At 39.4% G+C, this 15,640-nt stretch overlaps 1 protein-coding gene across 1 annotated transcript in view; it reads left to right on the top strand.

The window, feature by feature from the left end:
- Window positions 1–10,511, top strand: part of LOC117529985 (ceramide glucosyltransferase-like) — a 38,060-nt gene extending 27,549 nt beyond the window's left edge. The window contains 2 exon segments of the mRNA XM_034192907.1: window positions 8,905–8,983; window positions 9,074–10,511. Coding sequence (XP_034048798.1) covers window positions 8,905–8,983; window positions 9,074–9,244 — 250 coding nt within the window. The 3' untranslated portion in view covers window positions 9,245–10,511.
- Window positions 10,512–15,640: the final 5,129 nt, after the last annotated feature.

Below are 15,640 nucleotides of genomic sequence, written 5' to 3'. Positions count from 1 at the left end.
ACCATTCGGATGATTCAGACAGCTTTCGGTGAAGATGCTTTGGGCATCACACAGATTAAGGAGCAGTACAACCGGTTTAAAGACGTCCGCACAACGGTGGCGAGCGAGCCAAGCTCCAGTCGGCCATCAGCATGCTGAAATGACCAGATCATTCCAAAGTGAACGCTGTGGTGATGCGGGACTATCGTGTGACTACCCGAGAAATTGCGTAAGAGATAGACATCAGCACTTTTTCGGTACGTTGAATGAATGAATGGTTTATTCAGCACGCACGCACAGACAAAATCTCTTTTACAAAACAAGCCAAAAGAAAACAAAAATTAAAACATATAGAACAAAACTCAAACAATTTACTCAATGAAACATACAAAATAATACAACAAACAAACAAATAGCCACACAGTCAATTTACTTAATTACGCAAACTATAACAAGTTAATGTATTATTTTTATACAGTCTTTTAAAACAAGCCAATGTACTGGATACTTTAATACAGTCTAAACACTCATTCCACACTCGAACACCCTTTACATAAATGCAGTGACTTTTAGCAGTAGTTCAAATCTTTCTTCTATCAAACACCAAAGTTCCACGCAAATTATAACTGGACTTTCTCATTTTAAACAGCTCCTGGACATGATGAGGCAAGAGTCCATTTTTAACTTTATACATTATCTGTATTGTAAAATAATCAACCAAGTCATAAAAAAACAGTGAATTTGTTAGTTCATGATATGGTTTTTTTACTTATCACTCTTACAGCTTTTTTTTTTGTAACAGAAATATTGGATTAGTATTTGTTTTATATCCATTTCCCCAAACTTCAATGCAGTAAGTCATATAAGGGACAGGTAAAAAGTGATACAATAAACCAACAGATGTTGGGGGAGAAAGTATTGTACTTTGTATAAGATAGCAATAACTTTTGATATTTTAGACTCAATATGTTTTATGAGTTTTCCAACTAAGCTTGTCATCAACAAAAACTCCAAGAAATTTAGTTTGAGATACAATTTCAATACCATTCAACAGTAATTTACTGCTTAAATTTCTAGGCTTATTTCCAAATATAATGCACTTAGTTTTACCGAAATGAAGTGATAATTTATTAGAGTCAAACCAGTATTTAAATTTTTGCAGTTCCCTCTCCACCAAGTCCAAGAGCTGTCCCAAATTATCTCCACTACCAATCACAGTTGTATCATCAGCAAATAAAATACAACTCAAAGACTTAGAAACCAAACCTATATCATTAATATACAGAAAAAACAATAATGGCCCGAGAACTGACCCCTGGGGTACTCCACATGTAATCCTCAAAATTTCTGATTTTATCCCACCAAGGTGAACACACTATCTATTAACGTAAATAACTAGCTATCCAGTTGAAGGCCAGTCCTCTAATACCATACATCTGTAATTTTTCCAATAGTACGGTATGATCAGTCGTATCAAATGCTTTCTGTAAATCAAAAAAAACCAACAGTGTATTGCGTCCTCTATTGCATTTGTAGCTTGTTCCACAAAATCTATTAAAGCCAAAGAAGTTTATATTTTTCCTGAAACCATACTGCTGTTCATTAAGTATATGTCTTTCTATAAAATTGTTCAACCTCTTCTAAAATTCTGGAAAAAAATATTTGTAAAACTGTGGTAACAAAGAGATTGGCCTATAATTGGAAAAAAACGTGTTTATCGCCAAATTTAAACAATGGTATCACCTTAGCAATTTTCATTCTGGAGGGAAATTTCCCAGTCATAAGTGACGGGTTACAAATATATGTTGTGTTTGATAATACAGTCAATAATGTTCTTAATCAAAACCATATCAAAGCTTTCAATGTCAGTGGATTTTTTCGCCTTAATTTTATGAACTATGCTAAAAATTTATTTTTCATCCGTTTCTCTAATAAACATTGAATCCTGAATTTTATTAATTAATTTACAGTTGTCCATAGAACACTTTGCCGTGGTTACAATTGAATTTGATAAATTTTTACCAACTTTAACAAAATAATCATTAAAATAATCAGCAATCATTTTATTTCCTTTTACAATTTTATCAGAGTCTATATAAAAGTAAGATGGATAATCTTTAACAACTTTTTTCTTTTGATGATTTCGCCCAAGAGCTTCCGGGTTCCCCTAATGTTAGTTTTATTTTACAAATCGCAGTAATACTGCTTCTTACACAATCGCTTAATGTTTGTTAATTTATTTTTATATGTCTTATATTTCCTATCGGCTTCATTGGTTCTAAATTTTAAAAACTGCTTATACAATAAATTTTTCTTTTTACATGCATTCAGGAGTCCCTTTGTTATCCAAGGTTTATCAGTCCTTTGCGTATTTCCGGTTTTAGGCACCCACGGACAATGTTTATCATACAGATTAGATACAATAGAAATAAATGATTCATCAACATCATCACAATAAATTTCACACCAATTTTGGCGCAATAAATCCCTTCTGAGGTTCTCAATATTAACATTAGTTATTTTCCTAATGTTGTTTGGTGCACCCTGTCTACTGATGATTGAAAGGCTATAAAAACTGGCAAATGATCACTGACATTGGAAATAAGTATTCCACCTGTTGTATTCCCTACAATGGCATTTGTTAATATGTTGTCAATGAGTGTTGATGTGTTCCTAGTTATCCTGGTTGGATGTGTGATCACAGGATATAGACCCATACAAAACAGAGTTTAGATTTTCAGTTATTTGTAATTGACCATAAGGGTTTAAAAAAATCAATATTAAAATCTCTACAGACAAACAAAAGCTTATTATTAATTGTGTTGTACATGTCAGTCAGTCTATCCACAAAAGTATTTATCTGATCCTGGAGCTCTATAAACACAGCTTATCATTATATATATATATATATATATATATATATATATATATATATATATATATATATATATTTTTACATTTAATTTCAACTGTAACACATTCCATGATATTTTCCAAGGAAAATGACATACTATGTATAATTTCACATTGGTGATTAGAACTTACATAAAGTGCCATACTACCACCTCGTTTATTCTTCGTGTTTATTGCAAAAAAGTCATATCCCTCAAGCTGAACATCATCCTCTAGCTGCTCTCTCAACCAAGTCTTAGTGATAGCTATAACTGAAAATTGCTTATTTGATGTTCTTAAACAGTCCTGAATTTTAGAGAAATTTGTAAGGAAACTTCTACTATTAAAATGTATAATAGAAAAAGTCCCATTTATTAAAGAGTAATCCTTCAGTTTCTCTTCAGTGAAATATTTACAATTTTGAATAATATTTTCACGAAAAAAAACAATCTGGGTCAATATTGTTTTTAAAGTTATGAAAACTGTGTTCAGTATCTTCAAAGATTTTTAAGCTAGACTCCTGTGCAAAAGTTCCATCATCAAATGATGAAAAGCCATCCATAAGGTTAGTCATTGATCTTATTTGTGATTTTCACCATATTGTTTCATTGTTTACACCTTTCTTCAGTTAAACTTGCTCAAATCATATTCATCTTTAATGCACAGGGTTTTAGCCTCTTCTCGTGTCCCGTTTAGTTTAATATAAACTTTGCAATTTAATGTCCATGTGGCCTGTATCTTATTTTGTTTCATTCCACATTCCACTGTGAAGATTTGGCCATGAAAAGATTGGTGGTGAAATTCATGCTGCTGCTGAGGACAGCACAAAAGCGCCTCCGTGTTGGAAGTCTCACAGCACATGCTGTGACATGCCCACCTCTTCCACAATTTCTCTGGATAGTCACACGACTGAAAAGTCACCAAAAGCCGTCTGAGTCATCCGAATGGTTTCCACCTGGCTGTCGCCCAGTTTCTGGCAAAATTTGATGCGGCGCTGCTCCAGTCGTTCCTTGAAATGAAAATCCGCTGAGCGCACTGCACACATCCTCTCACAAAGGCTGCTTACCAGAAAATGATGCAATCGACAGGCGTGAAAAAGTTCACGTATGCGCACGAAGGTTCAAGGTTTGCTCATGCAAGCACACGTGATTCAAATCCATCAGGTTTTTGAAAAACATAAAAAGGTCTGATACTTTTCTAACAGACCTCATATGTGTTGTTGTAGCACCGTAAAGCAGTTAATTTGTCCCTAAAGTTGCAAGGCTGGTTTTCTGCTACTAGTTGCTTGGCGGGGTTCAGGGGTGGGGGCGGGGTTCGGGGGCATTCTCCCCAAAACAATAATTTAACAATTAGAGTTTTAAAAAAGTTGCATAGTGCCTCTTTAAGTAAATAAGCCTCCTTTGATCTAAGATTTGATGCTGATTCCTTTGAACCTAATTACATCGTCAGCTTCCGCAGTAAAGATCAAAAACACGGTTCACCTCTTAATCTTGATTACAGACTTGGAGCAAGACAGACCTCTTAATCAAAGAATGTTTGAGGGCATTATTGGAGGATTGTGCTGTAAACAGAGTGCACTTCCTGTTTCTTTTAACTGTTGGTGTGATAGTTTTTCTGTTGTGCTTTTCATGCACGAATCTGAGTTTCACAGTAAAAAGTTCAAATAAAAGTACAGAGACAGAAATGTGTTTTGGCAGCTACTCAAACCTTTTAAGAAGTCCAGCCAGTCAGAGCTCTCCCTGATTTTTTTTTTTTTTTTCTCTTTCTGTGCAAACACTTGAGGGCATGTCACCCTCCCATCACGGCATGTGTGCATGTGCATACACTTTGACAGTCATTGAAATCTCTGTGGGCAGAGCAGGTCCAGACCCAGTGTCGTAGACTGAACAGTCACCCCTAAAATTAGTCCGCCCTGCCTTCACTGCGCATGCGTCATTTTGGACCACAGCAGCACGGCTGACTCTGAGGCTGACTCTGAGGCTGACTCTGAGGCTGACTCTGAGGCTGACTCTGAGGCTGACTCTGAGGCTGACTCTGAGGCTGACTCTGAGGCTGACTCTGAGGCTGACTCTGAGGCTGACTCTGAGGCTGACTCTGAGGCTGACTCTGAGGCTGACTCTGAGGCTGACTCTGAGGCTGACTCTGAGGCTGACTCTGAGGCTGACTCTGAGGCTGACTCTGAGGCTGACTGTCTTCACCCAAAACGATCAAAGGGAATAATGTGATTATTAACCATCTGATGACAAATTAAAACCTCTTAAATTATTCAAAAGTCAGTTTTAAGCAGAAACGAGGCGATAATCTGAGAGTAGCTACTGACGCTCTGAAATGACGTAGGCGCCACAGCACTTCAGACTCAGATGTGCTGCAGTGGCGCTCTGATCACTTCCCCCGTCTTTCATTATGAAATAATGCTGAATTTATGTGGAAATGATTGTTATACAAAAGCTTCAGATATGTGTCACTGCATTACTGGAGTGCAGTAGCAGAAACGAGGTGATAATCAGCGAAACGCCAGTGACACTCAGAAATGATGCTGCTCTGGTCCAAAATGACGCTGCACAGTGACGGCAGGGCGGACCGATTTTTAGAGGGGACCAGTCAGCTTTGTAAAATGATGCATTTGCATATTTCTGCAGTTTATATTTGTGAATCTAGTGCACTTGAGTCCGGCTTTCAGGAAAGAACTGGAACTAGCTGAAAAAAAATCAAGCACTAGGGGGCGCCATAGGAGAAAACATGCATGAAGTTGACTGGCTGCTGTGGCCATTGTCAGTTCTATGATGGAGCGGTCTGTGTCTGTGATGGAGGCCAGCAGGAGTCACTGTGCAATCCGGTCTGACGTAACGCATCACATGATAAATCTGTTTCCGGGTGCAAAGACCTGCAAGTGTACAATTAAAGTTACATCTGTATGTTCCTTTTAAGGATCTACAGTTTAGTTTATGTTTACAGTGTGCGCAAGCCTCCGTTAACTGCATTCGTCTGTTTCTAAGATAACACTTGATAAAACGTCTTACTTTTACTTTCTATATTTTATTATGCACAGGTAAAATATACGTCTGTTTAATTAAATATTTTTTCATAATTTAGTGATTTGGGGATGTTTTACAAGGCTGGAATGGATTAAAATTATTTTCGTTATTTTCAGTGGGGGAAATTCATTTGAAATAGCAGATTGGCTTACGAGCTTGGTCACAGAAGAAATTAAACTCATAAATCAAGGTTCCACTGTACTACTAAAATTTTTTTTAATGCTTTTCATCACATTAATAAGAGACTGCATCCATGAGACCCTGAAAACTTGCTAAAACAAATATTACCAAATGATCCATGTCTGCTACGTTTAACCTGCGTGGAATTTAATAAACGCAAACCAAATTTCAGACATATATATTACTCTGGAACAAAGAGGACAAACAGTGTTGTAAAGGACAATAAACAGGACGTTAAAGTGCAAACTTCACTTTCCCTCCAAATGACATGAACAGGAAGCGATCGCAGCTCACAGCAACTCCCATGGAATATAACGAAGAAATGACCTGAGCTTCTGGCATTTTTACATAAAACAAAAGCAGTAACGTCTAAAAACCCAATTAATATATCCAGGAGAGTTTTAGGCACATTAGGCCTCATGTATCAACGTGCGTACGGTGATATTTGAGCGTATATGGGGTGTAAGCCAAAATGGCTGCGCTACTTGGCATTTATCAGTGTGGTCGTTGGCGTACGCTGCGCTGAAAATATACACCAGGTCGAGAGGTGGCGTAAATTATACACAAAAATGAACCAGCGCTGGAATCCACATAAAAATGAAAATTATCAACATGATAAACAGTGCCATTATACAAATCACTGCATATGTTACATAAATAACACTTTCCTGATTATACTACATAATAATAAATACAAATCCCGCTTTTGCGGGATTGCTGGTCTCGAGCACGATCCGCGCCACAGCACTGACCACAAAGAAAGCGCTGCTCGCCTTTTTCTCCAGAGCCTGGAGCCAGAGCAGCGCTGAGCTTAACTTTATGTGGTGTGATCGTTTTAGACAATGAAATTGATAATTACAACTGTAGTGTTGTCATTCCCTTCGCCCGTGCTGCAACCAGGTTTTGTTTTCTCCATTCGTTTGTTACAGTAAAATAAAGAAATACATTTTAAAAATAAAGAAATCTGAAAAATTAGGCGTGTCTTATTAATTGAGCGAGCAAATATCCACATGTCAAGAATTATTGACATGTGAAAAGAGATACAGTGGTCCCTCGCTATAACGCGGTTCACCTTTCGCGGCCTCGGAGTCTCGCGGAGTATTTAGTCCAGTTTTGCATGCTTTTTTTTTTTTTTTTTGCAGTGTTCTGCGTGTCTGTTTATAAGAATCTTCTCGCCCAGAAGAAAAAAGAGCGCCAACAACTACTCATAACTGTGTTTGTCACTCGGAAACAGACACCTGCAGCGAGGTCTGAGTGGAAAAAGGCGCGTCAGGACGAAGAGGCGCGATCTGTGAAATACTGGTCAGTCACTATTAATAATTTCTTATGTGTCCAACCTCGTACGTTGATCGTTAAAATTAAATTTGTTAGTTCTAAAAGCCATCATAATTATTTATAGGAAAATGTTCTATTTTTATTTCTCAAACAAATGTTTGGGCCTGAAAACAGGTTGGTCTTATTTTTCTACTAAGGTTTGAACTTTGAGAGTGTTTACACACGAGAGAAAAGTGAGAAAATGTTCATGCCTGATTGAGAAAGTGTATAAAGTGGTTTTACAGCTTTAAAACGTCTATTAATTGTAAAAAATAACGCTGACTACATCGCGGTTTCGTGTGTTACGGGCTATTTCTTAGAACGTAACTCCCGCGATAAACGAGGGACCACTGTAACACTTTTTGATTATACTACAAAATAATTGATACGACGGCCGCTTTTGACGCTGTATTGGCATGCGTCGTGATTGGTGGAGTTCTTTTTCTTTGCCGTCTACCTGGCTTCCATGTCGTAAAATGAGGGTGTGTCTAAAGCGGAGTCTGAATATTTATGGGCGTGTTTATTATAATTACGATTGTTTTCACCTGCCGCATTTATCAAGGTCACGTCAGGCGTGCGCTGGAAATGGGCAGGTGTGCACTGCTTGATACATGTCACAGCAACTTTGGTGTACTTCAAATTTACACCGTAAATTTACGCCACAAGTGCGCAACGTTGATACATGAGGCCCAATATACAAAGAGTTTTATGTTGCGATGTTGATGCTGTTGTCCGTGTGTAACGGTTTAAGTGCAGTCTGATCAGAGCGTCTCAGTGCAGTTCTCAATGTTAATGACAATCCGCCTTTTTTGTTTGAACCCGGAAGTTGAAAATCACATGATGCGTTACATCACTCTTAACAACCGGATAGTAATCAGTAAACCTCATTCCACTCACACAACTCATCTTCAACCACGATTGGGTAGTGGGGGCTGGAGCCTATCTCAGCGGTCATAGGGTGTGACACCCTGGACAGGATGCCAGTTTGCCGCAGGGTCACATATAGACAAACAAACACATTCACACCAACAGACAATTTAAAGTTTCCACTCCACCTAACCTGCATATCTTTGGATGTGGGAGGAACCCGGAGGACACGGGGACATGTAAACTCCACACAGAAAAGCCACAGGTGGGAATTGATCCGTGACCTTCTTGCTGTGAGGCAACCATGCTAACCACTGAACAACTGTACTGTCGTAAACCTCACTCAGCAGCTAAAAGGATTATCTGGCCACAAGGCCAGTGCCTGGGCTCTAGCCTTCTGCTTAGAGAGTGCCTGTCGTGCCAGAGATCATGAGTTCACATCCTGAGGGAAGTGAATGGCAGGCATCAAAATCACAACACAAGGCAGAGCAAGCCGCTTCACACTGTGTGTGTGTGTGTGTGTGTGTGTGTGTGTGTGTGTGTGTGTGTGTGTGTGTGTGTGTGTGTGTGTGTGTGTGTGTGTGTGTGTGTGTGTGTGTGTGTGTGTGTGTGTGTGTGTGTGTGTGTGTGTGTGTAGGTGGGACATGATGGTCTTCTTCATGTGTCATTGTCTGGCCTGGTTTATAGCAGACTACATCCAGCTGACCGGAGTTCAGGTCAGTCACTCACTCTTATTTTGAAAGAATGAATTTATTTGAACTGGACGCTTAATTTGTTCAGCGTGTGTAACTGACATTATCATGCAGGGCGGCCCGCTGTGCTTCTCCAAGCTGGATTTTGCAGTCGCATGGTTCATCAGGGAATCGATGGCCGTGCAGATCTTCCTGTCGGCGTTATGGGATCCCACCATCAGCTGGAGAACGGGCCGCTATAGACTGCGCTGCGGCGGCACAGCCGAGGAAATCCTCGATGTCTAGTCACCGTGGCACCTGTCTGTGATGCCAAACAGCAGGACGTGTTTGCTTTTATTAAGAGAAGCGTTAAAGACTGTTTTAATGTGAGGTTTAATATATTTATCTTCCTTTTGGTGCTAAATGAAACGATGCCAGAACAAGCCAATGAGAGTGCAGAATGGCATTAAAAAAAACCGTGCAAGTCAAGTGGTTGAGGCCAAAAAAGAGCCAATCAGAAGAGAGTAAGTGCACCTTCTGCTCCCCTGATCTTCACATATTTGAAGTTTGTGATGTTTTTATAATGTGAAAATTCTTACTTTTAATAGTGTTATCAGACTCTTGGGGGCAGCAGAACTTCAGGACGATCCAGTCCTGTTTTACAGTGCCTCTAAAAAGCAGTTGGCCCTTTTGACTTTTAGGTGGCTTTGTTTTCAACCAAAAAAAAAGAAGGGAGGTGGGCTTTTTTTCTAATTGCGATGTTTAAATTCAGCAATGGCATGTGTTAAGTCTGATGGGATACATGTTTCTGAAGACTGGTGCGGGAAGCCACCAAGGCGTTACAAACTTCAGAGGGTCTGATTGGAGAACTGCCCCTTCCCGCCCGGCCACCCCTTCCCCTCGTTGCACCAGTCACAGCTTCATAGACTGATAAAGAAATTAAATCTAGGCCAGAATTTTTCAAAGTGGGGGTGACGTCATACAGCAAAATCATGAAAGTGAAGGGGACTCATGCTTTTTGGAGGCACTGTGCCTTTGATCTGATATGAAGCAGAGAAGTTTATCAGTGCTTTGGTTATGAGCAGGACTTACAGGAACAGCCAATCAGGTCTTCAGGTCACAGATGCGAATCTGTCTCACGGCTTTAACAGTTTCATGTAAAAAGAGCCACCCACAAAAGAAGCCAAGCTCGTATGTGTAAAATAGAAAAGAATATCGTGAGACGTCACGACTTGATTTTAATGTCAAAATAAAATACTACTTGATCTCAGTCCAGTTGTGGGCGGGGCTAAACGTTTTGGCACAGTATTGTTTGACAAGAGGTCAAAACATTTCAGTGGACCAACAGGAATAAAGATGTAAAGATTTTTAAAAAAAAACATTTCTGAATGTTTGTTGTTAACTGTTAGTGCCACTGGAAGGGGTTTGATTGATGACGTCAGTCTGACGAACCCGCTGTCCAACATGATCGTTTTTATTAATTCTTCTTCACTGGTGTAGATATTTTGAGAACTGGCCAATCAGTCAAGGATTGTGTCGCAGAAACAATAAAGTTTCCTTTCCCAAAGCTCAAGTTCAAAGTGTGGGAGTAGTCTGTGTGAGGCGTGGCAGTGGGAAGGCCTTAGAAAGACAGAAAGTAGACACTGGTTCAGATTTTATTTACTGATTCATGCTACAACTTCCTGTCACCCCCCCCCCAAACAAAACACAGTAACTAAAATAAAGTCCCACAATGCAACACAGGAACATTATATTGAGGTCATCTTGTGAAAGGTCATAACACAATTTGTGAGGCATTGATTTAATTTTCTCAGCATTAATTTCTGTTACTTCTTTTGCAGCATAGTGTCCCACCTGTGCTGTTTGAATATGAAGTGTTTGTGGAGTTGTTACACTGCTGCCTTAAAATTAATGCTTGTACATGTAACTCGAGCAAACTTTACACTTGCAGTAATTACACAGATTATGTAATTTGTAACCTAAATTTGCCAAATCATGTTTGGTCATTTACAGTCGGAATGATTAATTAGAGCTTCGGAATTGATTTGCAAATAAATCTCACAGCCTCAGATTACTAAATTTCACCAAGGAGTTAAAAATCTGTGCTCAAATTAATTGAAAGCTTTCACACAAATTAATTCACATTTGAGTAAAATATTTAATCTGTACAAATTAACAGTCTCCATGATTTGTTTGCATCAATTGTGATAATTGTTTCTTCACAGGTATGTAGCTACAAACATACTAACTGCAGCGTGACTCCGCCCCTTTACAGTTTTCCATTTTTGCCCCTTGTTGGCTGTAAGAAAAGGCGGGTCAAGACCTCTGTCCCGCCCTCCTTTTGTGTCATAACTTGAACAAAAAAAAACAATTTTCACTTAATTTAATCTGAAACCTAAATGAGTGACAGTTACTTTCACGCAAACCTTCTAAGGACTGCCCACTTTAGTGAACACAGCGTTCAATTTCTAAACCTACTTACAATTCATCTAGAAAGTATTCACAGCGCTTCACTTTTTCCACATTTTGTTAGACAAATAAGTATTTGATCCACTGAATATTTTGCAAGTTTTCCCACCCACAAAGAATGGAGAGGTAGGAGAGGTCTTCAACTGAGAGAATAAAAAAATTTTCAGAAAATCACATTGATTTTTTTAGAATAATTTATATTTTATTGCATGAAATAAGAACAGACCATAATATTTGGTATAGAAACCTTTGTTTGCAATTACAGAGGTCAGACATTTCCTGTAGTTCTTGACCAAGATTACAGGGATTTTGGTCCACTCCACCATACAGATCTCCAAATCTTTCAGTTTTTGAGTTTCAGCTCCCTTCAAAGATTTTCTATTGAGTTCAGATGTAGAGACTGGCTAGGCCACTCCAGGACCTTGAAATACTTCTTATGGAGACACTCCTTAGTTGCCCTGGCTGTGTGTTTCGGTTCCTTGTCATGCTGGAAGACCCAGCCACGACCCATCTTCAATGCTCTTACTGAGGGAAGGAGGTTGTTTGCCAAAATCTCGCAATACATGACCCCATCCATCCTCCCTTCAATACAGTGCAGTCGTCCTGTCTCTTTACCCCTAAAAATTCTATTTCCACCCACGTTTCACTGTTGGGACGGTGTTCTTGGGGTTGTTCTCATCCTCTAAACACGGCGAGTGGAGTTGATACCAAAAAGCTCCATTTTGGTCTCTTCTGACCACATGACCTTCTCCCATGTCTCCTCTGGATCATCCAGATGGTTACTGGTGAACTGATCATCCTTGAGATGTTTTTGTAGCTTAATTGGAGTCCACCTGGGGTAAATGAAGTTGACATGATTTGGAAAGGCACACACCTGTCTACATACAGTGGCTTGCAAAAGTATTCAGCTCCTTGGTATTTCACACATTTGTTTATGGCATTTCAAATACAAAAAGTCAGGCTTCTCAATATAAAAATTTCTAAAATTATCTTCCTTAGTCTCAAACTGAAAGCAACAGAGGAGGGTTTTATTAAAAAGACCTGAAAGTTCAACTACAATTTGCCAGAAGGTACAGTAGTGTTCAGAATAATAGTGCTATGTGACTAAAAAGATTAATCCAGGTTTTGAGTATATTATTGTTACATGGGAAACAAGGTACCAGTAGATTCAGTAGATTCTCACAAATCCAACAAGACCAAGCATTCATGATATGCACACTCCTAAGGCTATGAAATTGGACTATTAGTAAAAAAAAAAAAAAGTAGAAAAGGGGGTGTTCACAATAAGCAGCATCTGCTGTTGACGCCACAAACTCAAAACTATCATGTTCAAACTGCTTTTTAGCAATCCTGTGAATCACTAAACTAGTATTTAGTTGTATAACCACAGTTTTTCATGATTTCTTCACATCTGCGAGGCATTAATTTTGTTGGTTTGGAACCAAGATTTTGCTTGTTTACTAGTGTGCTTGGGGCCATTGTCTTGTTAACACCCATTTCAAGGGCATGTCCTCTTCAGCATAAGGCAACATGACCTTCAAGTATTTTGACATATCCAAACTGATCCATGATACCTGATATGCGATATATAGGCCCAACATCATAGTAGGAGAAACATGCCCATATCATGATGCTTGCACCACCATGCTTCACTGTCTTCACTGTGAACTGTGGCTTGAATTCAGAGTTTGGGGGTCATCTCACAAACTGTCTGTGGCCCTTGGACCCAAAAAGAATAATTTTACTCATCAGTCCACAACATATTCCTCCATTTCTCTTTAGGCCAGTTGATGTGTTCTTTGGCAAATTGTAACCTCTTCTGCACGTCTTTTATTTAACAGAGGGACTTTGCGGGGGACTCTTGCAAATAAATTAGCTTCACACAGGCGTCTTCCAACTGTCACAGCACTTACAGGTAACTCCAGACTGTCTTTGATCATCCTGGAGCTGATCAATGGGTGTGCCTTTGCCATTCTGGTTATTCTTCTATCCATTTTGATGGTTGTTTTCCATTTTCTTCCACACGTCTCTGGTTTTTTGTCCATTTTTAAAGCATTGGAGATCATTGTAGATGAACAGCCTATAATTTTTTGCACCTGCGTATAGGTTTTCCCCTCTCCAATCAACTTTTTATTCAAACTATGCTGTTCTTCTGAACAATGTCTTGAACGTCCCATTTTCCTCAGGCTTTCAAAGAGAAAAGCATGTTCAACAGGTGCTGACTTCATCCTTACACAGGGGACACCTGATTCACACCTGTTTGTTCCACAAAATTGACAAACTCACTGACTGAATGCCATGCTACTGTTATTGTGAACATCCCCTTTTCTACTTTTTTTTTTTACTAATAGCCCAATTTCATAGCCTTAAGAGTGTGCATATCATGAATGCTTGGTCTTGTTGGATTTGGGAGAATCTACTGCATCTACTGGTACCTTGTTTCCCATGTAACAATAAGAAATATACTCAAAATCTGGATTAATCTTTTAAGTCGCATAGCACTACTATTATTCTGAACACTACAGTACATCTGAGATGCAAGTGTAGATTTAATGTTTTGGTGAAAGAAAATCCTCCTCTGTACAACTTCATCATGAAGCTGTATAACTGGGGATACCAAATGCAAAACATGCACAATGCACAATTTCTCCAATCACAGCCAGAGAGTATATGTCTTCTGTGTTGTCTGGGTGTCTTGGTGGCTTTCCTCATTCTTCTTGCACAGTCACTCAGTTTTGGAAAATGGTCTACTCCACACAGATTTACCACAGAGTGCCGTACTGTTTGTATTTGTTCATAACTGAAGTAAAGTTCAAGACATATTCCGTAACTTGGAAATGTTTATGTATCCATCCCCTGACTTGTCTGAAGAAAACTGGCAATAAAATTGATTATTTACCAAATACCAAAGGACCCCATTAATTATGCAACCCATCATCTTGGCTTTTATATTTTTAATTAATTGATATCAGTGATGCTTTCAGTTCGAGTTTAAGGAAGATAATTTTAGAAATTTTTATATTGAGAAGGCTGATTTATTTTTTGTATTTGAAATGCCATAAACGAATTAAAATTTGTGAAATACCAAGGGGCTGAATACTTTTGCAAGCCACTGTATAAGGTCCCATAGTTGACATTGCATGTCAGAGCACTAACCAAACATGAAGTCAAACGAATTGTCTGTAGACCTCCGAGACAAGATTGGCTCGAGGCACGAACCTGAGGAAGGGTACAGAAACATTTCTGCTGCTTTGAAGGTCCCAGTGAGCACAGTGACCTCCATCACTAGTAAATGGAAGACGATCACATCCAACAGGACTTTTCCTAGAGCTGGTTACCCATCTAAACTGAGCGATCAGAGGAGAAGGTCAGCTCCCTGACTAAGGCCCAAGAATGGTGACCGACTCTGTCAGAGCTCCAGCATTCTGTGGGAAGAGAACCTTCCAGAAGGACAGCCTTCTCTGCACCAATCCACCAATCAGGCCTGTATGGTAGAGTGGCCAGACGGAAGCCACTCCTTATTACGTAAAAGGCACATGACACCTCACAAAATGCTCTGGTCTGATGAGACAAATACTGAACTCTGTGATGTGAACACCATACGTCATATTTGGAGGTAACCAGCCACCATCCCTGCAGTGAAGCATCATGCTGTAGGGATGTTTTTCAGCAGCAGGAACTGGGAGACTAGTCAGGATTGAAGGAAAGACAAATGCAGCAATGTACAGAGACATCCTGGATGAAAACCTGCTCCAGAGTGCTTCTGACCTCAGACTGGGGCGACAGTTCATCTTTCAGCAGGACAATGACCCTAAAAACACAGCCAAGATATCAAAGGAGTGCCTTCAGGACAATTCTGTGAATGTCCTTGAGTGGCCCAGCCAGAGCCAAAACCTGAATCCTATTGAACATCTCTGGAGAGATCTGAAAATGGCTGTGCACCAACACTCCTCATCCAACCTGATGGAGCCTGAGAGGTGCTGCAAAGAGGAATGGGCAAAACTGCCCAAAGATAGGTGCACCAAGCTTGTGACATATTAAAGAAGACTTGAGGCTGTAATTGCTGCCAAAGGGTGTGATTCCTTAGTTTTTTATATTAATAAATTTGCAATAATTACAAAAAGACGTTTTTCAAGTTGTCATTATAAAATGTGGAAAAAGTGAAGTGCTGTGAACTTTTGGGATGCACTTTATAACAGTGCAGGGTCACAGGGGGTGGAGCCTATCTGAACC

Source organism: Thalassophryne amazonica, chromosome 17 (genome assembly GCF_902500255.1).
Source record: "Thalassophryne amazonica chromosome 17, fThaAma1.1, whole genome shotgun sequence".
Classification (NCBI taxonomy): Eukaryota; Metazoa; Chordata; class Actinopteri; order Batrachoidiformes; family Batrachoididae; genus Thalassophryne; species Thalassophryne amazonica.
This window is presented reverse-complemented; position numbering and strand designations above follow the sequence as displayed.